At 39.1% G+C, this 26,754-nt stretch overlaps 1 protein-coding gene across 1 annotated transcript in view; it reads left to right on the top strand.

The window, feature by feature from the left end:
• The first annotated feature begins 3,651 nt into the window (after positions 1-3,651).
• Positions 3,652-26,754, top strand: part of NOC3L (NOC3 like DNA replication regulator) — a 28,854-nt gene continuing 5,751 nt past the window's right edge. Inside the window, exons 1-20 of the mRNA XM_084903480.1 lie at positions 3,652-3,779; positions 4,794-5,001; positions 6,714-6,846; positions 7,585-7,742; positions 8,310-8,363; positions 9,648-9,778; positions 11,388-11,549; positions 11,755-11,848; positions 12,958-13,133; positions 13,526-13,654; positions 15,019-15,150; positions 16,673-16,753; positions 17,363-17,463; positions 18,475-18,547; positions 18,630-18,693; positions 18,780-18,851; positions 19,163-19,344; positions 20,850-20,978; positions 25,060-25,157; positions 26,581-26,665. Of these exons, the coding sequence (XP_084759606.1) occupies positions 3,771-3,779; positions 4,794-5,001; positions 6,714-6,846; positions 7,585-7,742; positions 8,310-8,363; positions 9,648-9,778; positions 11,388-11,549; positions 11,755-11,848; positions 12,958-13,133; positions 13,526-13,654; positions 15,019-15,150; positions 16,673-16,753; positions 17,363-17,463; positions 18,475-18,547; positions 18,630-18,693; positions 18,780-18,851; positions 19,163-19,344; positions 20,850-20,978; positions 25,060-25,157; positions 26,581-26,665 (2,271 nt within the window). The 5' untranslated portion in view covers positions 3,652-3,770. The remainder of the gene's footprint in view (positions 3,780-4,793; positions 5,002-6,713; positions 6,847-7,584; positions 7,743-8,309; positions 8,364-9,647; positions 9,779-11,387; positions 11,550-11,754; positions 11,849-12,957; positions 13,134-13,525; positions 13,655-15,018; positions 15,151-16,672; positions 16,754-17,362; positions 17,464-18,474; positions 18,548-18,629; positions 18,694-18,779; positions 18,852-19,162; positions 19,345-20,849; positions 20,979-25,059; positions 25,158-26,580; positions 26,666-26,754) is intronic.

The following is a 26,754-nucleotide window of genomic DNA, read 5'->3' as shown; positions in this document are numbered from 1 at the left end:
ATTGTTACTAGCTATTTTAATCTAATTTCCTAATGGACCACAATATAAATGATCTGTACTACCTGTGTGACTTTATTTGAAAATGCTATCCCAACTATTTGAACTTGATCCTTTCTATAAGGGTACACCTAAGCATACACTGCTCTGTCATTTCTGCCAAAACTCCTTTTCTTTGTCTTTTTAGCACCTATGAAATCTCTTTTATTAATCTCTATTTGGGCATGCATAATTATCTTTCTCAACTGTCTATTTTTCTTAACTATATTTTAACAATGTCAATGGTAGAGACCATGATATATACACTTTCAAATTCTTAATGTTGTGATTTTGGGTATTTACATTTATAATCTGACACCATTTAGTAATTTTTCACCAGGAAATATAAAGCATCTATTTCATACCTATTAGGCATTTTTAATTTCCATAAGGTCCCTTTTATAACATATAAATTGTTGTGTGGGACTGGAACATCAGCAACCTTATTGTACTATTCTACTTAGTGACAGTTTCAATCCAGTTTGTTTACAGAAAATGAAAGAATTGTAATATGTGAGTGGCCAAGAAATCCCTGGCTTGTTTCCAAAGATCTCTGGAATATTGGGATTTTAGGTGTCGGTAAATGAATGAAATAGGGAATTTTGGAAGAGGCACAAGTGAAAAAAAGTAGTTTGGAGTTCGGTTTTTAAACATGATAAATTGAAGTTCTGTGGTTACCTTGTGGAGATGTCTAGGAGGCAGGTGGCTACAGGACGGAACTTTGAAGACTGAAGCTTGAGAAAGAGATATGAATTGGACAAAAGATTTGAGAATCTCTTCAATAGGTAGATGGACGAGATCATGCTGGGAGAGTAAACAGAACCAGAAGAAAAATAGCCAAGTGTAGAACCTTGAGTGTCAACATTGAAGAGGTCAGAGAAAGAAGGAATGGAGGCAGGAGAACCTGGAGTAGAGGCTGTTAGGGGAGTCAAGGCAGTCAAAATTTCAATGTGAGAAAGGAGAAATGGCATGGAGAGATCTTGAGATTAAAAAAGGAAGGAAGGAAGGAAGGAAGGAAGGAAGGAAGGAAGGAAGGAAGGAAGGAATTACGTGACTCCATGCACACATAAGAAAAAAATCACAACGTAGAGGCTCTTGGTGACCTTAATGAGAACAGTTTCAGTGGGATGTTATCAGTAGAGCCAGATGGTTAACAGACCTCGGGAAAGAAAAGGGCTCTCTGGAATCTCTGGGTACAATCCTTGTGAAGTTAGTTTGGGGTAACCCAGTGATCCCACTCAGCCCAAGTGTCCAGGAAAGCTCTGGAGGATCCAAGAGGATCTGTAGCCCAAATTTAGCTTAGCAATGGATTGAATGAATGGGAAAAGAGACAAAGCTGAAAAAACAGTAAGATTAAGTTAGTAAACTTCCATTTTTAAGTTTGTGTTCAAATAATAGATTGCTCAAATTTAAGATGGGTGAGGTTTAGCTTGGCAGTAATTGCTTTAAAATGATCCAAAGATTTTAGTTGATGATATAAACTTAAAACAGGCCAAGAATATGAGTTAACTTCCTAAAAAGCTAGGACAGGCTTGGACTGTGATAATAGGAAAGAGGAAGTGGAGACACCAGGAGAACGTTAGTTTTTTTGGAAGTAAGGACAAGATGAGAAGGAGGAAAATAAAACAATTTAAAGGAGATAGGGTTGTCAGCAGGGTGTCTCAGGGGTTGAGCATCAACCTGTGAACCAGGAGGTCACAGTTGAATTCCCAGTCAGGATATAGGACCCGGTTGCTGCTCGATCCCCAGTAGTGGGTATGCAGGAGGCAGCCAATCAATGATTCTCTCATCATTGACATTTCTCTCTCTTTCCCTCTTCCATCCTCTCTGAAACCCATCCATCCATCCATCTATCTATCTATCTATCTATCTACTTACCTACCACCTACTTGTAGGAAGCGGTTATAGGGTTAAGCCTCAGACTGCCCTGCTGGCAAAGTCACAAACAAATCCCAGCTTGGAGGGCACAGTCCTCTAAACATAATTAAGCTTGATCTTGTAACGGCTCCCTAGATCTTTCCTGGGTAGCTAGTGGGCTGTGGGAGGGGCAGCAAGTGCTGCCAAGACAAGTGAAACTTAAATTAGATTACCTTGTTTGTTCCTGATTCTAAATAATGCCTCAGTTTTGCAGTCTGGATGCGTTCTGTGGCCTCTACCAGGCACAGAAGATCCACCTAGACCCAGCTTTTTCTCTTTGTCTATCACTTCTCCATCCTTCATCGCCCCCACTCAGGCTCACCCAACCCTTGGCTGTGCTGGCGCGGCACCCTACCTACCTACCTACCTACCTACCTACCTATGGAGATAGGGTCCTTAGGAAAAAAACTGAGGATGCTAGAGATTTGAATATCTTTATAGGCCAAGGGGAAGGGTCCATCAGGTAGGGAAAGAATATAGGAAAGAAGGGGTAATTAGTGATAAAGGAGTTTGATAAAGCTAGTATTCCATTTTGAACTGAAATGCCGGTGCCTGGTGAGACTGCAGGGAAGGCCAGAAAAAGATGGGAGTAACCATGGGTAAGTTGTTGTTTGGGAAAGAATTCAGACACTTGGGAAGACCACAGGCAAACGTTTTCGATTTGCTTGATGAAGTAATGCTCTATTGGGACCGGCTCTGCTGTTTCTGAAAATGTGTGTTAGGACAGAGAGCCAGGGGGAAATTGGGGAGGCTGGAAGAAACGGAAAGAATTCCAGAGAGAACGGGATTCTTGCTTTTTGAGGTGGGGTACAGAACTTGGGAGGTTTCTTCTCAGTCTCTCTAAGACCAATACCCACCGGAAGCTTGGAAGCTTTTTGAGCCTCTGCTCTCTTTTCCCACTTGGCTCGGGACTGTCAGGCCAGACGCAGTGTCCGCAATGTGCTCAAGAACTACAGACTTTTTTTGGGGGGTCTTTTTTTAATAACCCGAAGTGGAATTCTTAAATTTATTCATGAAGAAAGGTCTCTTAGAGTCAATCATTTTGAAAAACATATTCTTCTTGCGTAAATCTACCTGTTAAAAATGCTGGCGGAACTCCTAAGCAGGCAATACAATTCACACCAAGGTAATATAGTTGCAAAATATTGGGATGCACATGAATCTCACTGATGTAACCTGTCAGGCAATGGTTATTAAAGCAAACTTTTTTTTTTTTTTTTTTTTTTTTTTTTTTTTTTTTTTAAATCAAGAATCACAAGCTTGTGAGCGGCGGAAGGTCCTGAGAAATTCGGCATCGCCCGAACACGCCCGGAGAGCTGGTCGAGGGTCAGCAAAGCGCCGGCATTACACAAAAATAATGTTTTTCTCGGCCCTCAACACTTAACGGGAGGAAGAATAAAAAAACCAAAAAGAAACCCCAGTCTAACACAACTATGAGGTACCTACGTGGGGAGAGGCACAGAACGCAGAGAGGTGATTGAAAACATCGAGTCTTTTCGTTCTCAGAGGTGGAGCCCGATTTCCCACTTTTAAGGAAATCTGGAAAGGGTCAAAGACTGAGAACCAGTACATTATCCGCTCCCGGGACACTTTGGCGACGCCGGCCCGGAGCGTGAGACCGTCCCCGCGAGAGGGCGTCCGCCCGAGCCGGCCCGCGGAAGTCCCGCCCCCACTTCCGGCGCAGAAGGGGGCGGGGCCACCAGCAGCTTCCGGTCTGCAGTGTCGCTCCCGCGGCACGTGTGTCTCCCCATCGGGATTTCTGGATCGTCTCTACCGCTGGAGACTTTGTCTTGCCGGAACGCCTTTCAGATTTAAGGATGAAGGCGGTAAGGGTCCTCGAAGCCCGGCCCCCGCGGTATGGGGGTCCCTTTGGCTGAGAGAGTCGCTGCCGCCTGGTGTAGCTTTCTGGCGGTTTTCGCCCTTGTTCGGGGGGGCGGTGGCCTAGATGCGGGGCTCCCTCTTGGTTCGGTGCGTTGTCTGCATCTTACACCTGCGTCTTTCCTTCATTGCCCCCTGTGATCGCGCTCGGCTTCAATAGCCGCGATGAGACGAGCACCGGGGTTTTGCTTCCCTAGGATGTCAGACATGGAAGGGTTCCTTCAACACTGTGTTTCGAGCCCCTTGTTTTACAGATGAGAAGCAGGGTCCTGTTCTCAGTGAATTTATAGTGCGAGTCATAGGATTCGAAACGAGTCCTTCCCCCCACAGGGTAAGAAGATAGGAAAGCAAGTGCTTTGCTCCAGTTCTTGCGGAAAATTAGAGCTAGCCCTAAGGATTTGGATTTCTGAGTAAGGGGTCACCATCAAGAGAGATGGAATCCAAAGACCGGAATTCAGTATTGCCTTTGTTAGTACACGGGTCTTTGACACGTCGCATAATCCTTAAGTCATAGCTTCAGCAGTAATGTCAGGATGATGGCAATCGTTGCTTAACTAGGCTGTTGGAGGTAGTAGGTTGGAGAACAGTGTAAACAGTAAAGTAATATATAAATGTCAGTTATTAAAGACAGCCAGCATTTTGCTCTGAGTATGCTAAAGTAGTTAACATAGCCTTGAATAGCCATTTGCAATGAGGTCATGGGGGTGGGTTTCAGACCCTTTTGAGCACCTGTGGATTCGGGTCACAATAAGACCCATGGTTGAATAACTGAGGCTCAAGTGCCGTTCTGTAGGATACATGCCTTAGTTTGGTTTTAACTCTTCTCTGCCAGATCTTGGCTGTGAGACATTAGAATTGTGGAAGTGGTCTAATAAATTTATAAGCAATTCTCTCTAATCTAATTTTAAAAATCTTAATAAATGATTGGTTATGCAGCATTCCTCCTATTGTTTTTTTTCCAGAGAAGAAATAAAAAACAGGTCCCAAGCTTTAGGAAGTTGATAAAAACCAGTAAAGTCAAACTTGAAAACAAGCTAAAGAATAAGCAATTTAAACAACAAAGCAATCTCAAGAAGTACCGAAAGGAGCAGAGGAAACTACGGCAAGCTGTAAAAGATGCTGTGTCTAAGAAATCCATTCCGCTGGAGGAGCCGAAGAAAAAACGTCCAGGTGATTGTGAGAGCATTCATGTGCTCTGATTTCCATTGAGTTGTTCTAAAGGGTTTTTCTTTTTCTTTCTTTTTTTAAAATATATTTTATTGATTTTTTACAGAGAGGAAGAGAGAGGGATAGAGAATTAGAAACATCGATAAGAGAGAAACATCGATCAGCTGCCTCTTGCACACCCCCTACTGGGGATGTGCCCGCAACCAAGGTACATGCCCTTGACCGGAATCGAACCTGGGACCCTTGAGTCCACAGGCCGACGCTCTATCCGCTGAGCCAAACCGGTTTCAGCTAAAGTGTTTTTCTAAAAGGTAATAAGTAGTGTGTATTGAAGCTTTTACCCACTTGAAATTATAGGTTGTCACCACATGTCTGATATGAAGATAGAACACATTGCTAGACCGAAAAAAGTAGAGTGGTGAAAGGGTTGAAAGTCTATATCAAGCATGTCAAACTCAAAGGCTAACACAGGCCAAATAGACAAGGTTTAAGTTTATGTGGGCCACAAAAAAAACAAAAGCTTCATTTTCATAGAAATGTAGGTTATATCAGCAGAGACATGCTGAATACAAAGGGCTAAAATAATGAGTAATGGTTAACGTAAAATAATAGAACATCTTAATAAAAATTAATGTTTTTTTCTTGAACATTAACTTACCAGACACTGAATAACTGCACAAATTAATAAGCATAACGCAAATAAACCATTTTTCTTGTTCTCTGAAAGTGAAATATTTTCTGTTGCACACACCAAACAAGTCAGTACAAGACTAATGACATGGCAAATGGCTGCTAAAATATTCACTGCTACTATTAGTGGAGAGAAATGATGTGCCTGCACTTAAGGCACATAAGAGAAATGAATGCAACACGATTATAGTAATCAGTCATTAGTGAGCGTTGTAGTTCGTTAGTAATAACTAGAGGCCTGATGCACGATATTCGTGCAAGAGAAGGCCTTCCTTCCCCCACTGATGGCATCAGCTTCTCTCTGGCACCCGGGACCCAGGCTTCCCTTGCAGCCCCGGCTTAGTCTGGAAGGACGGCTGGTCTAGTTAGCATATTATGCTTTTGTTATATTAGACTATGTATAACAGGATATTGTAAAAATTTAGTTACGAAATTTTTTATTAAAACATATCTTACATACCGTCACATTGGCTGGGCTGCAGAAATATTCATTGTGGGCCGCATGCGTCAAGTTTGACTTGCTTGGTCTACATATTTGGCCAAAAGAGGTGCAGTGGAAGTAACTGAATGAGGCTGGGAAAACAAAAGGTTGTGCCCTGAGATGGGGGTGAAGACTTGGGTTAGGGATGTGGCCTTCGGAGGGGGCAGCTGAAGTGGAATGGAAGTGAAAATCATTGGCGATCAGATGAAGCTAAGGAAGAAAGTCACTGGTTTTCAAATGCACTGGAAGACATTGTAGAAAGTGTGGAGACATTTATTTTTTTATTCTCAAGAGTGACCTGGGGATGATCCTGGCATTTAGGTTTCAGGGGTCAGAGGTGCCAGCATTTTGCTTAGCACAAAGAATGGTCCTGCCCATCATGTGAGTAGTGCTTCCATTTAGAAATACTGGGCTAAGGTTTTAGAAAAGTATACGTTTTTCCTGCTGTGGACACAAAAATGCAGAGTTCTACATCTCTAATACATATTTCTGATTTTGTGTGTGTGTGTGTGTGTGTGTGTGTGTGTGTGTGTGTGTGTTACAGGTAAAAGGATTGAGAGGGAAGAGGAGGAAGAAGAGGAAGCCCTACCTTTAGATATGATGGATGAAGATGACTTACAGTTAATGAAGGATTTAGGACAAAGAGCATCTTTTCTAACGAGAGATCTTTCTTCGAGGTAATACTTCGTTTAGATTATAATCATTCACATCCTTCCAGCATTGAAAACTTGGTTCTGAATTTTACGTAGGTGGTTAGTGTAGAACTTCAGCTCCGAACACAACGTTTACAAAGAGTAAACCCTATTTATTATTCAGTTTATTTCCTAAATAAAGGACGTTCATGAATAAAACAAGCTGATTTTATTTAGGGTACATCTTTATTTCGTCTGAGTCTGAATAGTGAATGGGGAAGAATGCTCTCCTTTGTTTGAGGATTGGCAGAACACTCCCGAGTTCTTTATGGCTGTGCTCTCAGTCCTCCTTCCTCTGTGAGGTGGGTATTATTCCCGTTTACAGAGAGGAAACTGATGCTTCCCCACAACTAGTAGATCTGAAATTTAAACTTAGATCTTTTTAACTCCTAAGTCTGTGCTATGCTCTGAAGGTTTTGGGGAACGCAGAATAGCATGATGTCCCTGTTGGCTCTGAGGCATATTCTTCAAAAAGAATCTGCTCTAACTTTCCTCTTAATTTTGCATCTGAAGGGAAAACTAGATACAGCCATAGTTTGAGTCTTTGTGATAGACTGTGATATTAATTTATTCATGTGCTATTTAAGTACCTGGTTTAGGTGCTAATACTTACATACCTAGTGAAGGTTTGGCTAGTGGTTACTTTTTCTGTGCTTTAAAAATGGTAGATCACTAGGTTCCTTTTTAAAATATTAAAACTGAAAATTAAATATTTTTCTACAGTGAACCTGTTCACGCCAAGAAACGAAAGCATGAGAACATTATAGATAAGTATGAAAAAATACCACGATCTCTGCAAACTGCACCAGAGAAGGAATTGATTCACTTGCTTCCTATTAAAGATAAAAGTGGTATAATCCCACAGACCAGGGAAAAGCCAGGTAAATCAGTTACAATTTTAGCTCCTTAAAAATATCACATTTCTCTTATTAAAAATTTAATTTAATTTTGATTTACTAATATCTATAAAATAGGAGTAGCTACAGTTAGTAAGCTTATGATTTTGGCAGAAATACAGTTGATTATCTTAAGTGTCTATTGGACTGTGAGTATTAACTGAAGCTATGCGGTTAAAGTGATCTTAGAGTATTTTAACAAATTCTGTTATTTCTAAAATTAGAGCATATTAGTCCTCCTTTATTAGCCTTTTTTTTCCTTATGTGAATCTTTTTTCTTGTGAAATAAAACGCACAGAAAAATCCAGAAATCAAAGATGTGAAGTTATGTGGGTTATCACAAAAAACACACCCATAAAGCTACCATCTGGGCAAGAAACAAATACTGCCAGCGCCCAGAAACTTCCCTTGTGCTCCCCTCAATCACTAATTGCTCCCTCCTCACAAAAATAACTAGTTTCCTGAGTTTTATTTTAATCACTTCCATGCTTTTCTTGATAGTTTCATCACTTAAGTATATTATCACATTGTTAATGTACATATTTTCCATAGTTCTTGACACTAACCAAGATGAAGAGGATCAAGAAGAGATGGAACTTGAGGAAGGTAATGGGATACATCCTTACAGTTGCTAAATTGTTAATTGAGAACTACAGTTTTTGTATAATATGTGAGATAATTTTAGGTAAAATCTGGAATGTGCATTTTGGAGTACTGATTATTTCAAGGTCATTGTGAACATTTTTTCACATTTTGAAAGTTTTATCTGGTGGAATTTGATTGTTGCTTTTTATTATGCAAAAATTTATGCTGTTAATATTTGTAATGTGTAGGCATGCATGAAGAGTCTTGTTAATTGAACTGTTGAATTCCTTTTAATTGGAATTCATAACTATTAACTATTTAGCTTTAAATTACAAAAATGATTCTGTGGTATAAAATTATTTTGGTTTGATTAAATGTGGGTATTTAAAAGCTAGTATAGTTCTAGCTAAAGTTAAATGGAAAGAACTTAATTTATTGTTTGAAACTATATTGCTTTGACATTTGTGACCGAATAAGCTGGTTAAATTTTACTGCTAACACCACATGACCTCACACATCGGTGGATGATAAAGATCTTTATAAACTGATGAACCAAGAGACAGATATAGAGAAAGTAAAGCAACAGGCAGACTGTCAAATTACAGTGGGGAGGGTAGGGATATCAGGGGGAGATAATAGATCAACCGAAGGACTTGTATAAATGCATATAAGTACAACCAATGGACATAAAACTATGGGGAGGGAGGGGATGTGTGGGAGGGAGGGAGGGGGGCAATAAAAAAAAACACAAGAAAATATGTAAAAAAAAATAAAATAAAATAAAAAAGTAAAAAAAAAAATAAAAAAAAAAATTTTTACTTCTGCTTCGAAAATCGCATTGATAGTGTAAATGACTATTTTACGGTTTTCAGTCATCCTTCATAGGCTTGTTGCTGATTATATTTGTGTGTTTATTAAATCTAGTTCCCTATGAATTTCTTAATATGAACATATTTTGTGTAGTTCAAAGGACTGAATAGAGTTGAAAACAAAGACTATTCTGTACTTTTTAAAACAACTGAATCAGATTGTCCTTTCCCTTAATTAATATGAATTCTTGTGGGTTTATTAGCATGGTCATTCATAATATGAGTTCTAGAGTCAGACTGCATGGATTTGAATCCCATTTCTGCTCGGTTTATGAGGATAGGCCAGTTACTTTTCTTTTGCCTCAGTTTCCTGATCTATAAAATGGGGCTATTGATAGTACCTGCCTTATGATTGTTGAGAGGGTGATATGAAATAAGGTTCCTGGACACTTGTAAATAAAGGAATGGTTAAGAGGGGAAACCTAATCTGTTTCAGAGGTAATTGAAGAGCCTATTCGCGAGCTGACCATAGAAGAACATTTAATTGAGAGAAAGAAGAAGCTACAGGAGAAGAAACTGCATATTGCAGCCTTGGCATCTGCCATCCTATCAGACCCAGAAAGTAATGTAAGCAGTTCTAATTTCTTTAGGTTCTTCACATTAGATACGGTCTAAATGTCTAATATCTTAAGATTCTCTTGTTACCTAAAGTACACACAAAAAGGAAAAGCATTAGCAAAACATAGTAACTGAGTTAGAATGAGAGAGCAGACAGAACTTGGCCTAATTCTAATCTGTGCTTTATTTCTTCTGTAATCTTTGTGAAGTTTCATAAATGCTCTGAGCCTCTAAATGAAGATAGTCAATTTAATGTTGTAACTCATAGTGGTAAGTCTATACAAATTAATTATGCTAGGGAGGAGGAACCTACTTGCAAATGTGCTGGACTGACTGTAGTAAAGAAACACGCACACAAAAGACAGAGTAGTTTAGGAATATTTATAAGTAGAAAATATTTACGTGAAATGGATCAGAAAGTTATAATGAGTTATCATTGGGCCATGAGTACAGTAGTGAAGGTGATGATAGTTATAACTGTCAATTCAGGAAATCCAAGGTGTAGTCTTGGCTCTTCTAAGTACAGTGTGTTAGAATTGGGTAAGTTTTTTGCCAAGATTCATTCCAAAAGGAGGATGGGACCTATATTAAAACATTGTGATGATTGAATGATATAGTAGACATGAAGTTATATGAAGTGTTACTATTATTTTTGTTATATTGGTATCCAGCTTCCTCCTATTACAATACTTGTTTATTTGATGATAAAATAGATTATTTCCGTTTATATAAAAAAATTCCTGTGGGGATGCTATGGAGTAGTAATTGTCCTTTTCTAACAAAGTCAGGAGAGCAGAACCAGGGAGGGGGATTGGAGATTTTTCTCATCTGTACCATCTCATTTAATCATTGTCAAACCATAGAGACAAGAGCTATTGATCTCATCTTACAGTTGAAAAATAGAGCCTTTAAAAACTCAAGTGATTTCTTTCGGATTTTAACAGCCACTGGACTAGCACCCAGGTCGTCTAACTCTGGAGCCTCATGCTCTTTTCATAAAAGTTAGGGCTGGCAAATGGAGGTGACGTACTTGTCCTGCTCCTGCTGTGGCAAGCATTGTTCAGCCAGGGTGTTGCTTCTCAAGATATCACTCCAGTGGGCAGTAGTATTTCATCAAAGCAATGCGTACATTAGTTGAAACCAATTTTTTACTTCTGTGTTGCATCAGACAAATATCGTACCATGAGTAACTCTGAAGCTTAAGTTACCTGTGGATGCATTGTATAATACTAATTCCTGATTAACTTGTACGTGTGAGATTATACAACATTTGATTGGTGTATATATAACAATATTTCAAAAAGTATTTTTAGTGAAATAGGACATACCTGCATCAAGAAAATCCAATTGAAAAGATTTTCTTAAAACAGGTAAATTAACAAATTTAAACTATTTTTTAAGTATTTTTTCTAACTACTTATTTAATAAAAACATGGTTACTTTATAACTTCAGTGACTTATCTGTCCGTAGTGGGAGCAGTGTCGAGTTGTGTATGGCTTGACTAGACTCAGAGTCATTGTGTAAATTCTGGTTACTGGGCCAGATGTGGGACTGTTGCTTTTGCTCACGATTGTTCTGTCATTATTTCTCTAGCCTGATGAGTCATTTCGTTAACAGGTTAAAAAATTGAAGGAATTACGTTCCATGCTGATGGAACAGGATCCTGATGTGGCTGTTACTATTCGAAAGCTGGTAGTCATTTCTCTAATGGAGTTATTTAAAGACATTACTCCTTCATATAAAATTCGGCCCCTAACAGAAGCAGAAAAATCTACCAAGGTATGCTAACTATAATTACTGTACTATAGAAAATAAGCTGAAAATTTTGGAGAGCTAGAGATGGGAGAAACAGGGTTGGTTTTTTTTGTTTGTTTGTATTGTTTGGTTTTACATGCCTAGTATACTAGGCACTCAACATTTTGTGCTAATTTTTGGATTTCGATATTTTGATCTTAAAGAGTGATTGATCTCTTGGTCTTTTCAGATCCGCAAAGAAACCCAAAAATTAAGAGAATTTGAAGAAGGGCTTGTTAGCCAATATAAATTTTATTTGGAAAATCTGGAGCAAATGGTTAAAGGTATAGTAAACATCTTGAAAGCATGTCATAAAGGAAGGTGAATTCTCTATTCTGTGCTGTGTGTTGGCTGTCAGTATAGTGTATGGTCAGGAGCAGAGTCTCGAGTCAGACTTTCTGGGTTCAAATCTTGGCTCATCACTTAACACCTATGTGATGTGCGAGTCATTTAATCTCCTGTGCTTCAGTTTTTCTACCTATCAAGTGGGAATGATGCTAGTCCTTAAGTTAGGATTGTTGTGTAAAAGTAAATGAATTAATAGATGCAAAGTGCTTACAACTATGCCTAGCCTGCATTGAGGACTGTATTTTGTCAGTTATTAGTATTGTTGTTGCAGTCCTTTACCTAGTAAGTAGTTGTACTAGTATGTGTCTTCATAAATGATTGGAATTTATTGTGTTTTTGTTGTTGTTTTTAAATACGTTTTTATTGATTCTAGAGAGGAAGGGAAAGGGAGAGAAAGATGGAAACATCAATGTTGAGAGAGAATCCTTGATCAGCAGCCTCCTGCGCACTCCCTACTGGGGATCAAACACACAACTCTGGCCTGAGCCCTGTCTGGGTATCGAATTGTGACTTGGTTCATGGGTTGATACTCAGCCATTGAGCTACACCAGCCGTGCTGATATATGTATCTTTTTTTTTTTTTTTAATATATATTTTATTGATTTTTTACAGAGAGGAAGAAAGAGGAATAGAGAGTTAGAAACATTGATGAGAGAGAAACATTGATCAGCTGCCTCTTGCACACCTCCCACTGGGGATGCGCCCACAACCGAGGTACATGCCCTTGACTGGAATCGAACCTGGGACTTTTAGTCCGCAGGCTGATGCTCTATCCACTGAGCCAAACCAGTTTCGACTGATATATGTATCTTTTAAAAACCATGGAAAGCCAAGATTCTGGTAATTGTGATTAGAGTCAGAGGGAGGTTGTAGAAACATTTTGATGATGACCTTTGTCTTGTCTAAGGATAGATACAACTCATATTTAAGAATTTGCATGGTAGGTTGAATTTTCATTTTATCGCATATTACGGTAAAAGAAAGGTAATTAGCTGAAGTTTTGGCCGATGAGTAAAATAAGTAATTGGAGTTATCTTTTGATTAGACTGGAAGCAGAGGAAGCTGAAGAAAAGTAATGTAGTTTCCTTGAAGGCGTACAGAGGACTGGCGGAAGTGGCCGTGAAGAGCCTGTGTGAGCTCCTGGTGGCACTGCCTCACTTCAACTTTCACAACAACATCATCGTCTTGATTGTCCCTCTCATGAATGACCTGTCAAAATCGGTGGGCTGCTTTACGTGATGCTGTTGGGCTTAACAGAAAATTACAGACCATATGGCTTCTTTCTCTCAAAAAAATATTTGGAGCTAAAATAGAATCACTTTACTGAACACTTTCTTTAAGAAAACAATTTGATCTCTATAAGTTCAGTGCCATGGCTTTGAACAGGAGGCAGTTTGGCCTACAGGGAGCATTAGGCTGTGCTGACAGCCAGTTTTGATTGTCCAGACTGTGGTGGTTGGGGGTGTAAACTGCTTTGTAGTGGATAAAGGCCAGGAATCTAAATATCCTACAGTGCACAGGATAGCCCCCCACAATAAAGACTTCTTTGGCCCCAAATGTCAGTAGTGCTGAGGCTGAGAAACACCAGTTGAGTGTGACATTTTGTTTTTCAGATATCTGAAATGTGCTGTGAGGCAGTTAAGAAACTTTTTAAGCAAGATAAATTAGGCCAAGCTTCCCTTGGAGTAATCAAAGTGATCTCTGGATTTGTGAAGGGCAGAAATTACGACGTTAGGCCAGAGGTAAGTTTTTCTCATTTTACTTCATACTGTTTTTGTTTTTAAATTGCAAAGTTAATTTTCATTTGCCATGGGGTATTTATGTTTCTCAATTACAAAGTTAATTATCAGTTGCTATGAAGTATTTATTTTTTACAGAAGTGTGTAAAGTAGAAAGGGAAAATACTCAATTCCCCAACTGTAACCTAGTCATATAGTTTTGATTGCTCAGCTCACAATTTCTACTGTCAGTTCCTAATTTCAGTCTTGCTTTGCTATCAGATCCCTTTCATTAAAGCTGATAATTTTAGTTGAACTGCGAAAATTATAAATATTGTACTTAAGAAGAGAAAATATTTGGTGTCTTTATTCAGAATTGTAGTGTGATCAGATAATAAGGTTTGAACATGAAACTTGGTCACAGGGAAACACTTTCATTTTGGTGATGCTAGAATTATAAACTTCATTTTTTAATTTGTTGGGTTTTTAAAGTGTACAATGTGATGACTTAATATATGTATACATTCTGAAATTATTACCACAATCAAGGTAATTAAGATATTCATAATCTTTCATGGTTATCCTTTTTTCCTGTGTGGTGAAAATACTGAAGATCTACTCTCTTAGCAAATTTCAAGTATATGACACAGCATTATTAACTATAGACACCATGCCATACTTTAGATCTCCAGAACTTACATATCTTATAACTAAAAGTTTGTATCAACATTTTTTCATTTGGTAAATGGGAAATTAAAACAGGTTTGGAAATACCTAATTTATGCCCTAGCCAGTTTGGCTCAGGTCAGCCTGTGGACTAAAGGATTCCAGGTTCAATTCCGATCAAGGGCTCATGCCCACGTTATAGGCTCGTTCCCCAGTACGGGACGGGCAGGAGGCATCCAATCAATGATTCTCTCTCATCATTGATGTTTTTTATCTCTCTCTCTCCCTCCCTCTCCTTTCCTTTCTGAAATCAATAAAAAAAAATACATATTTAAAAAAAGAAAAAAAAAGTAATACCTAATTTATATCCCCTCCTCCAATATTGGTTCAAACCTTTTTCTGGCCTGTCTGCTCTTTGTAATCCTGCCTGCCAGTGCCAAAGAATGTGCTTTCTCTTTGTTATTGTCATCAAATTGCAGAATGATATTACTTGTATTTAGCCAAATAGTAGCTGTGCTTTCATAAACACAAGTTACTAAATAAGTTTAGCAAAAATATAACAGATCTTTATGTGAAATGTGATAAAAGATAATTCAAAGGTGGTTTCTTTCTTTTTTTGCACGAAGGGAAGAAATAACATTGTTAAGTGCATATTTTTCTGCATAAAGTTTTTGAGGGCAATATAAACTTACTACTTACATTTGTGTCTTCTTCAATATTAGATGCTAAAAACATTCTTGTGCCTAAGAATCAAGGAAATAGAAGTGAAAAAAGATACAGAGGACATTAATAAACCAAAAAAATTCATGACTTTCAAGGAAAAGAGAAAAAACCTATCAAGAATGCAGAGAAAGGTTTGATTTATTTCATTTTTTTGTTTTGATTTTAGATTAAAATTATGTCTAAGAGCAGGTAAAAAGCATTGTTAAATCATGATTGTAACTATTTAAAGAGTTTAATTTTCCCAGTTATTACAAAGAAATACTTAATTAAATCAATATACACTGAAAATTTACTGGAAGGAGAGCAACAGAGAAAGACTTTCTTGCCATGCTGGCGTTTACCTGCATCCTTGTGACACACCAGGCTCTTTTCTTAACAGAAAGGGTGTCTCCTTGTGAAGTTAGCAACAAAGTGGGTTTCTGTTCATTGAATCATGTTCCTTTATTGTATGTGAAACCTTTGTTTATTTACTATTAGACCCTGGACACTTTTTTTTTAAATGCTGAGAAATGGAGCTGATTAATAGTGCGTGCCTTGCTGAGTCTTTGTGCAGTTTCAGTAAGATAATGTCCATAAAGCACCAGGCAGCGTGCATGGCCCGGCGTGCTTTATAAACGTTAGCTACCGCTACCACCGTCTGTTGTTATCATTTCTCAAACATTTCTAATGGCTTAGGGTTATCAAATTGCTTATAAAAATAAAAAAATAATTTCTAGGATATCCATTTTTGCATGTGTCTAAAAATTTTGAAAACATGACAGAATTATCAAGTTAGACTTAGTTACTAAACAAATGAAGGTACCCTGTTTCCCCGAAAATAAGACAGTGTCTTATATTAATTTTTTCTCCCAAAGTTGCGCTAGGTCTTATTTTCAGGGGATGCCTTATCTTTCCATGCGCTAGGTCTTATTTTCGGAGGATGTCTTATTTTCGGGGAAACACGGTGCATATTTTCATTATTTATCCCATACTGTCCTCACGGAAGCTGGATACATAACTGTGGTGGAGAAACAGAGGCCCAGCTCTTTATCAGCCGCTCGGAGGGAAGGGAGCTTTCTCAGGCCGTTAGTCTGTGGCTCAGGCAGCTCAGAACCATTGTTCGCTGCTCTTAGAGCGGAATGAAGTGGAAACAAATAGATATTTTGTTGAATTTCTATATAGTATCTGGCTTTATGCATTGTCTATAAATGAGTTTGGGAAGTTTTGGTGAAGACTTGCTTCTGTATTGTAGATGATTTAACCACAAGAATTATTTCTGCGCTCAGCACATTCTTTTTTGAAAAAAAAAAAATTAAATTATAGAAAACTACAGAGAATAATATAGCACATCCAATGTATTCCCCTTTCTGAATAAGCAAACATGAAGACTTCAGTTTTTTTCTTGAAAAGAAAGAAACCGTTGTGCTAGAGTTAGAATCTCCTGTGGTCTCCTTCTTTCTTTCTGGTGCCTTCCTCCCAGAGGCCACCACTGCCCTGTGTTTGGTTTGCGTGTGCTTCTTATCCGTGCTTTTCTGCTTTGCTTATACTTGCATTCATAGAGAATCTGTGGTGTCACTGTACGTTTCACAGTATTTGCGTATTTTCTCTCTCCGAAGGTTGCTGTTTTCACTCAGTGGTATAATGTATACTCTTTATTTTTCAATCTATTTTCAGTGGAAAAAAGCAGAAGAGAAGCTAGAGCGAGAGCTTCGGGAGGCGGAAGCTTCAGAGAGTACTGAGAAAAAACTGAAACTGGTAGGCAGTTCCCTTGTACCAGCGACTTTCAACTGGTGTGCTGCAAGAAATTCTAAACATGTAATACCCGACTGTTTAGTCAGGGGCCCTGACCTGTGTTCCCTTAGACTGTTCAAAAAAAGCCAACATAACAATACCCATCTGGTGTGAATGAATCAAAATTATGTGTGTGTGTGTGTGTGTGTGTGTGTGTTTGTCATATTGGCAAAAGTTTTTTTTTTTGGTGTACTGCAGAATTCTATTAATTAGTTTATATGTGCCATGAGATGAAAAAAAGTTTAAAATCGCTGTCCAATGCTTTTTAAAGTGTTTTGTTAAACTATTTTAGGGATCTATTGTTTCAACTTATGGTTATATAATTTTGGTTTATTTCATGAGGCCTAGTTATGAGATGTATGAGAAATTATCACATGATCAGCGCTGGTTTTATGAAATACCAGGATGTGTGCCTTCATTCTGTGAAAGCTTCACTCTGTGGAAGCTCCTAAGATTGCATCGTTGGGAGGGCGGGGAAGGGGTAAGAAAGTCAGGCTTTAATGATGGTTACAGTAATCCAGGAGAAAGTGGACCGCAGTGTACTGACGCCCTGCTGTCTTGTTTCTCTGGCAGCACACGGAGACTCTGAACATAGTGTTTGTCACTTACTTCAGGATACTGAAGAAGGCCCAGAGGTCCCCTCTCCTGCCAGCAGTTCTAGAAGGTCTTGCCAAGTAAGGGCTTGTGTAGGTTGAAACCTTTCAGATTCTTTTTAAGTAAATAAGAACGGAGTAACCATGAGTTTTGGACAGAGTTTACTAATGATGACTCAGTGTCCTGCTCAGTTCTCTTTATTTTTGGTCACCAGCCTTTCCTTGCATTATTTTTATTTGGCTGCTTTGGAAGTATTTTCAGGTACTTGGGTTTATATCATTGTTAAGCCAAAGGGTATGCTTATTTTAAATTTTGATAAATATTGCCAGACTGCACCCAAAAAAGATTGTACCAATAGACGGGGAGTATGTGACTTACAGGTCCTTTCCTGTCCTAAGATTCACATGGTGCCAAAGGCTCTTGCATTAATACTGAAGAGACTTCCTTTAGCTAGTTCAGGGCCTGATCTTTTATAGTGTGCAGAGTACTCTGACCTTTAAGAGCTCCCATGATTTTTTCCCTTCAACTCTAGTGGGTGATCTCAGTTATTTCTAGAAATAGAGGCCCAGGCCAGTCCTGTGACCTGACCTAGGATCATAAAGGTGATTCATTGCAGAGCCTGAACTAGACACCAGCTCCACCTTCTTTTCCCTTAAAGCTTCCATGTTGTCCATATTCTTATAAATAGCAGAATCTTTCCTCCTTCCTTCTTCCCACCACCCGTGTTCCTGGAGAGCTGATGCTGCTTGCGCTCTTAGGGCTTAGAACAGTGCCGGACGCCCGGTAAACTTTCTTCGGGGAAGTTGTTTGCTCTTAGCAACTTGTCTCCCAGGGCAGAAGTATTTTTGAAATACTGTATTAGTTTGTTTAGTGCCTCAGATGTTCCTGCTGACTATAGTGTCCAACTATGGATTGTCAGAAGGTCAGTCTGAATGAATGAGAAGTAACAATAGTCTTCTCTATTATCTCTATCATAGCTAATATTTAGAATAAGGAATATTAAAATTATAAATTTAAAATCAAGTTTAATTTGTGGCTGCTTTATTTCTATTTTTAGATTTTCTTTTAACTATGTTTTGTTTGATTTTTAGGTTCGCTCACCTTATAAATGTGGAGTTTTTTGATGATTTATTAGTAGTTCTACATAGTCTCATTGAGTCTGGTGTAAGTATCTCTATTAATGAATTACTTTTTAAGATATAAATGGTATTACTATTCTTAATATCTTTTTTTCTTTTTTTTAAAGGACCTAAGCTATCAAGAAAGTCTTCATTGTGTCCAGACCGCTTTTCATATTCTTTCTGGACAAGGTCAGATATCTTCATAATCAAGTTTTGTTTGCTTTAGCTTTGGAGGCTGAAATATTTCTAATTATTGTTTGTTGTCATTGCAAAAGGTGATGTTCTGAATATTGATCCAATGAAGTTCTATACACATCTCTACAAAACACTGTTCAAGTTACATGCAGGTACGTATGTGTAGATAATGTGTCTTTCGTAAGTTGTTCCTTTAAGAATATGTTGTGACCAGAGTGAGAGCCAGTGAACCATGCGAAATAGGAACGGGAGTATGAAGTGCTGGCCTGCCAGTGCCACCTGTGTATGTAGCTTCATGTTAGACGGGGAGAGTGGGGACCGGGGAGAATTGGCTGGAGATGCAGGACAGCCCTGCGTCACGGGCTGGGGCCTGGTGTGGGACCGGGGACAGTTGAGCCTGAGTTTCTGGGGCAGGTGAACTTGGATCGTGCAGAAGTAGTGAAGGGCGTGTCTGCTGTTTCAGGTGCAACCAACGAAGGGGTTGAGATTGTGCTCCAGTGCCTCGATGTCATGCTCACCAAGCGCAGGAGGCAGGTTTCCCAGCAGCGAGCCCTGGCCTTCATCAAGCGCCTCTGCACCCTTGCTCTTCACGTCCTTCCCAACTCAAGCATTGGCATTTTAGCAACCAATAGGACATTAATGCATGTGAGTGGTGATACGCTGGAGAACGCCAAGTCCTGGCAGTGCCACGATGGCGTTTCGTTTGGTGTGTGTGTGTCCGTCCATTCCACTCCCCTGTTACATTATTATTTAATTAGAAGTAATTCATACCTGTCGGACCACTGTGGCCCAGGAGGTCACCAGATCAATGCCAAGTCAGGGCGTGTGCCCTGCTTGTGGGCGTCATCCGCAGCAGGTGCCATTCAGGAGACTGCTGATCGATGTTTGTTTCTCTCATTGATATTTCTGTCTCTCTTCCTTCATCTCTACAATCAATGAAATTATTAAAAAAAGTAATTCACACCTGTAACAAAACCATATGATAAAGGAAGTCCGTTAGGTTACAAAAGGAAAGCATTTGGCCCCTCTCGACACTCTCCAGAGGTTACAAGTTTTACCATTTAGTGGGTATCCCAGCTGACTTTTTTTTTTTAATTCATATTCATTCACACCAAACACACACAAACAACATAGCTTTTCTTTTTCTTTTCTTTCTTTTTTTTTTAGAAAGGGCGTTGTGGGGATTATGATGTACATATTGTTCCACAATATATTTTTTTAACACTTAATGGTGATGAACACATTTTTGTATCAGTACAAATATAACTAACTACCTTGTCTCTTTAATGAGTAAATGAGGTTGTTTAACACCTATAGTTCTTACTATGTGACTGCCACTGTGAAAATGTGTTACAAAACTTAACTTGCTTAATTTTCATGAGAGCTTTGTGAAGTAGCTACTATATTGTACCCATTTTATAGGTGGGGGAAAGTGAGGTCCTACTGCTACTACTGAGAAGTGGCAGAGGTGGGATTCAAATTTAGGCAATCTGGCTTGTATATTTTGTATTTTTCTTTTCATGGGCATACAGGTTGTTTCTGCTATTAACAAATAATGCTATCGTGAGTATCTTTATGTGTATTTAATGTAATTTTTTCTTTAGGAAAGATTTCTAAAAGTGGGATTGCTGGGTGAAAAGAATATTCTATTTTCTCTTGCAAGATAAAATAAGTTCCGCCGGGACCGGTTTGGCTCAAGTGGATAGAGCGTCGGCCTGGGGACTGAAAGGTCCCGGGTTCGATTCCGGTCAAGGGCATGTACCTTGGTTGCGGGCGCATCCCCAGTAGGGGGTGTGCAAGAGGCAGCTGATCGATGATTCTCTCTCATCGATGTTTCTAACTCTCTATCCCTCTCTCTTCCTCTCTGTGAAAAATCAATAAAATATATTTAAAAAAAAAAAAAAAAAAAAAAAAAAGATAAAATAAGTTCTTTTCAGAGCAAGCCAAGAAAATAATCTTTTGCAGTTTTTGCTTTCTTATGGTATAAATTTACAAAATTAAAACTTTGTATGAAGCTCATGGGCTTATAGCTCTTGTATAGCCATAAAACCAAATGAAATTTAAGTATAAATCAACATGCAGAACCCAGGAACTGTCTTTAAACGAATAATATTAATTTAATTAACCTTTTTTATGTGACGTTTTTGCAGACTTTCCCCAAAACAGACCTGTTGCTTGACAATGAGTCCCAGGGAAGCGGGGTCTTCCTTCCGGAGCTGGACGAGCCCGAGTACTGCAATGCCCAGAACACCGCCCTGTGGGAGCTGCATGCTTTGCGGGTACGCGCCCCTCCCTCGCACTGTGCGCGCGGCCGTGTTCAGCTTTTCCCAGGAGTTACCTACTGTTGCCAGAGAACTTAGTGTATTCTGTTCTGGGCCTGCCTTTCCTAGAATTTGTGTTTTAATAGCCTACACTTCACTTCGCTCTTCCTACTCTGAGATGTTGAAATACATTTTTTAAGGAAGCTGAAAATGACAGCTTTGTGGGGTAGAATTTGTTGGAATGTTTCCCCTCCCGGGCACATTTGTTTTTTGTTTATTTATTTATTTATTTATTTATTTATTTTTTACATATTTTCTTGATTTTTTTTTTTTATTGCCCCCCTCCCTCCCTCCCACACATCCCCTCCCTCCCCATAGTTTTATGTCCATTGGTTGTACTTATATGCATTTATACAAGTCCTTCGGTTGATCTATTATCTCCCCCTGATATCCCTACCCTCCCCACTGTAATTTGACAGTCTGCCTGTTGCTTTACTTTCTCTATATCTGTCTCTTGGTTCATCAGTTTATAAAGATCTTTATCATCCACCGATGTGTGAGGTCATGTGGTGTTTCTCTTTCGTTGATTGGCTTATTTCACTCAGCATGATGTTCTCCAATTCCATCCAGGTTGCTGCAAATGATGAGAATTCCTTCTTCTTTATGGCAGCATAGTATTCCATTGTGTAGATGTACCATAGTTTTTGGATCCAATCATCTGCTGACGGGCACCTAGGCTGTTTCCAAATTCTGGCTATTGTAGATTGTGCTGCTATGAACATAGGGGTGCATATATCCTTTCTGATTGGTGTTTCTAGTTTCTTGGGATATATTCCTAGAAGTGGGATTACTGGGTCAAATGGGAGTTCCATTTTCAGTTTTTTGAGGAAACTCCACACTGTTCTCCACAGTGGTTGCACCAGTCTGCATTCCCACCAGCAGTGCACGAGGGTTCCTTTTTCTCCGCAACCTCGCCAACACTTGTCGTTTGTTGATTTGTTGATGTTGGCCATTCTGACAGGTGTGAGATGGTACCGCATTGTTGTTTTGATTTGCACCTCTCGGATAATTAGTGACTTTGAGCATGTTTTCATGTGCCTTTTGGCCTTCCTTCTGTCTTCTTTTGAAAATATTCTGTTTAGGTCCATTGCCCATTTTTTAATTGGATCATTCATCTTCCTTTTATTTAGTTGTATAAGCTGTCTGTAAATGTTGGAGATTAAACCTTTATCAGTGGTAATATTTGCAAATATGATCTCCCACACCGTGGGCTTTCTTGTTGTTTTATTGATGGTTTCTTTTGCTGTAAAAAAGCTTTTTATTTTGAAGTAGTCCCATTTGTTTATTTTCTCTTTAGCTTCCATTGCCCTAGGGGCAGTATCAGTGAAGAAGTTATTTTGGCATACGTCTGAGATTTTGCTACCTGTGGATGCTTCTAGTATTTTTATGGTTTCCCGTCTGATGTTTAAGTCCTGTATCCATTTTGAGTTTATCCTTGTGAATGGTGTAAGTTGGTGATCTAGTTTCATTCTTTTGCATGTGTCTGTCCAATTTTCCCAACACCATTTATTGAAGAGACTGTCTTGACTCCATTGTATATTCGTGCCTCCTTTGTCAAATATTAATTGAGCATAGTGATTTGGGTTGATATCTGGGTTCTCAATTCTATTCCATTGATCTATTTGTCTGTTCTTGTGCCAGTACCAGGCTGTTTTGAGAACAGTGGCTTTGTAGTATAGTTTGAAGTCTGGTATTGAGATCCCTCCTACTTTACTCTTCTTTCTCAGAATTGCTGTGGCTATTCGGGGTCTTTTATTGTTCCAAATGAACTTTTGGAGAGTTCTTTCTAGGTCAGTGAAATATGTCGTTGGTATTTTAATGGGGAGTGCATTGAACCTATAGATTGCTTTAGGAAGTATGGACATTTTGATGATGTTGATTCTACCAATCCATGAACATGGTATGTTCTTCCATCTCCTTACATCTTCCTCTATCTCTTTTTTCAGTGTCGTGTAGTTTTCCGCAAATAGGTCCTTTATTTCTTTAGTTAAATTTATTCCTAGGTATCTTAATTTTTTTGGTGCGATGGTGAATGGAATTGCTTTTTAGCCTCTGTTTCTGTAGTTTCACTGTTGGTGTATAGAAATGCCATGGATTTCTTGGCATTAATTTTATATCCTGCTATGTTGCCAAATTCATTTATTAAGTCAATTAGTTTTTTAATGGAGTCTTTTGGGTTTTTTATGTACAATATCATGTCATCTGCAAATAAGGATAACTTTACTTCTTCTTTTCCAATTTGGATGCCTTTTATTTCCTCCTCTTGTCTAATTGCAATGGCTAGTACTTCCAGAACTATGTCAAACAGGAGTGGCGAGAGTGGGCATCCCTGTCTTGTTCCTGTTCTTAGAGGGAATGGTTTTAGTTTTTGCCCATTGAGTATAATGTTGGCTGTGGGTTTATCATATATAGCTTTTATTATGTTGAGGTATGATCCTTGTACTCCCACCTTTTTAAGAGTTTTTAACAGGAAAGGGTGTTGGATTTTGTCAAATGCTTTTTCTGCGTCAATTGATATGACTATATGATTTTTATCTTTCAATTTGTTTATGTGATGTATCACGTTTATTGATTTGCGGATATTGTACCATCCTTGCATTCCTGGAATAAATCCTACTTGGTCATGGTGTATGATCTTTGTGATGTTCTTCTGGAGTCGATTTGCTAGAATTTTGTTGAGGATTTTGGCATCTATGTTCATGAGGGATATTGGCCTGTAATTCTCTTTCATTGAGTTGTCTTTATCTGGTTTTGGTATTAGGGTGATGTTGGCTTCATAGAAGGAGTTCGGAAGTGTTCCTTCCTCTTGGATTTTTTGGAATAGTCTGAGGAGGATAGGTTTTAGTTCTTCCTTGAATGTTTGGTAAAACTCTCCTGTGAAGCCATCTGGCCCTGGGCTTTTGTTTGCTGGAAGCTTTTTGATGACGGTTTCAATTTCTTCCCACGTCACTGGTCTATTGAGATTTTTAGATTCTTCCTGATTGAGTTTTGGCAGTTTGTATTTTTCTAGGAATATGTCCATTTCCTCCAGGTTGTTTAGTTTGTTGGAATAGAGTTGTTCGTAGTATTTTGTAACAATCTGTTGTATTTCGGTGGGGTCTGTTGTTATTTCACCTCTTTCATTTCTGATTTTGTTTATTTGGGTCCTCTCTCTTTGTTTCTTGGTTAGCCTGGCTAGAGGTCCATCAATCTTGTTTATCCTTTCGAAGAACCAGCTCTTGGTTTTGTTGATCTTATGTATTGTTTCTTTGGTCTCTATGTCATTTATCTGTGCTCTGATTTTTGTTATTTCCTTCCTTCTGCTTACACTGGGCTTTTCTTGTTGCTCTTTTTCTAACTCTTTGAGTTGTAGAGTTAGTTTATCTGTTACCATTTTTTCTAGTTTTTTGCAATAGGCTTGTAAGGATATGAACTTCCCTCTCAAAACTGCTTTTGCTGTGTCCCATAGATTTTGGATTGTTGTGTTTTCATTGTCATTTGTTGCCAGGATGTTTTTAATTTCTTCCTTGATTTCTCTGGTAACCCAGTCCTTGTTTAATAGCATGTTGTTTAGTCTCCATGTATTTGATTTCTTTGGATTATTTTTATTGTAATTAATTTCCAGTTTTATGCTCCCGGGCACATTTGTATCGGCCGCCACCCAAGGAGACGGCACAGGCCCCCCTGCCAGCATGGAGGGGGTTTCACCCACACTGTGATCCACAGTGTGGCCGGCGTCAGAGTGAGACTCAGAAAATACGACTCAGGAAGCCTGTTGTGAACAAACTTTTTCCCTGTGAAAGAGAAGTGGCTTTTTGACTTTTCTCTTCCTTCTGTAAAAGCGAGGCTGTGCTACGCGTCACTGGTGACTTGCTTATCAGATTTGTGTTGTAATCCTGTGAACAAAGGTAGTGTTTTTCCTGTAGTTATGTGGTTCTTACGAATTACATATACATCTATAGTTTTCTTTTAAATTAGTGCTTATTAAAGAAAATCTTCACTGTAGCAAGTGTTTTATAAAACACTGACCTGTACAGATGCTGTCCTGTTTCCCCTTCAGCGGCATTTCCATCCCATCGTGCGGAGATTGGCAGCTCACCTGATCGCGGGAGCCCCTCTGGAAGGCTCTGAAGCACTCAAGCCAGAGTTGAGCCGAAGGTAGTAGCTAGCATCGCCTTATTATAAAACCATACATTTCAGCTGATCGCTCTGTACGGGGAGAAGTCTATCTTATAATGTAATAGAGTTAACATGTACAGTGTTAGCTGGTTGTCTGGATTAGGTCTAGAGAGAAAACATGCTAGCTCTCATTTTGTTTGTTCAGGTAATCACACTTTTTTTTTTTTTTTTTTTTTTTTTTTTTACTCATATAGATAAGTAGAAAAAATAGCGAATCTCCATATGCCCATGACTCCAGTTCAACAGTTAATAAATAAGACAGTGCCATACTCACTTATGTGAAGATCCATTAGTCCAATGCAATGAGCTTCCTTCTTTTTTTTCTTTAAATGGTCCTGGAGGGCCAGAGGGAGGAATGGGGAGGGGAAGTGCTTTGGAAACACTGTGTCCCGGAGGCAGCGGTTTCTCTCCTTGGCCTCCTGACCTGCAAGAAGCTTGGGTGACTGCCTCTGGCTTCCAGCTCACCCTCTGGGGGGTTTGGCCAGATGGGGCTATATTTTTGACGTGGCAGTAATTAGCTGCTGACCCCTCTAAAGGAGGCATAACTCTGCAGTTTTCCATAAAGCCTTTTACTTCTGGGTAGGATAGAGATAACTTTTGGCCATAAAATTTAAAAAATGGCCATTTACTTTCTTCCTTCATTCTTTCTGTCTTTCGGCCTTGTGTTCAAAAGGGAAAAAAGGGAGGAAATCGTTCTTTATTACAGTTTTCCCCCCATGGCAAGTTTTAGTCAGAGCTCTTGAACATTTGCCTCATTTATGCTAGAGGTTTCCTTTTCCAGAAGAAGATGAGCAACTCGTTTATCCCAAAGGCTTGAGAAAGGAGCCTCCTGCTGTGTTTTCTCCGGAGTGTGTGGGGAAAAGGTGTAACCTTGGGGTGTAACCCTAACCACCTCATCGTCTGAACCAACCCCAAGTCATTAAGGACTCATTTACATCCATGATTATAGACATTTATTCTCTCTGGAGAATGGTTCTCCTGGCTTTTAATCCAGGCCAACAATGGGAGGGTTGAGCTGTTTGGAGTCGCCGGAGGATGACTCCATGCTTTGCTCCTCTGGTTCCTGTGAGGAAGTTAAACTGGTTGCATATTGTTTACATAACTGGTTGAGCTGGGATTTGGTCACACTGAGTGTGAGCTCTTCTCTTCAGTCTTCTCCGTTCAGGCCCGTGTTTCTAAATGTACCTCTGGGAGGTGGAGTTCATTGGATAATGTTGTCAACACCTGGGAATTTAGGATTTATTTTATGTGTGTTGATTTGTTGGTTTCAAAAGCAGGATTATGTTGTATCTTAATGCTTGGATTTAGAATAGTGAGTCATTCTCTGGGTACGATTCACCGTTTTCAGGGTGCGCAGTGTGGTGGTGTCTTTGTAACTGTGGGTTTCTGTTTGTGACTGCAGATCTGCTGTGGAGCTCTTTGAGGCTTACAGCATGGCTGCAATGACATTCAATCCTCCTGTGGAAACTTCCAGCCCCAAAAGGAAGGTATGTGATACTTTTCATTATTTTTTTAGAAGATGAAGTCAACACTGAACTAATATATCTCTTAATAACTGTTTCCAATTTGCCTAAGT

The sequence above is a fragment of the Pipistrellus hanaki genome, assembly GCF_964339955.1.
Source record: "Pipistrellus hanaki genome assembly, chromosome: 14".
Classification (NCBI taxonomy): Eukaryota; Metazoa; Chordata; class Mammalia; order Chiroptera; family Vespertilionidae; genus Pipistrellus; species Pipistrellus hanaki.
Note: the sequence above shows the minus strand (reverse complement) of the source record. Positions and strands in the feature narration are given on the sequence as shown.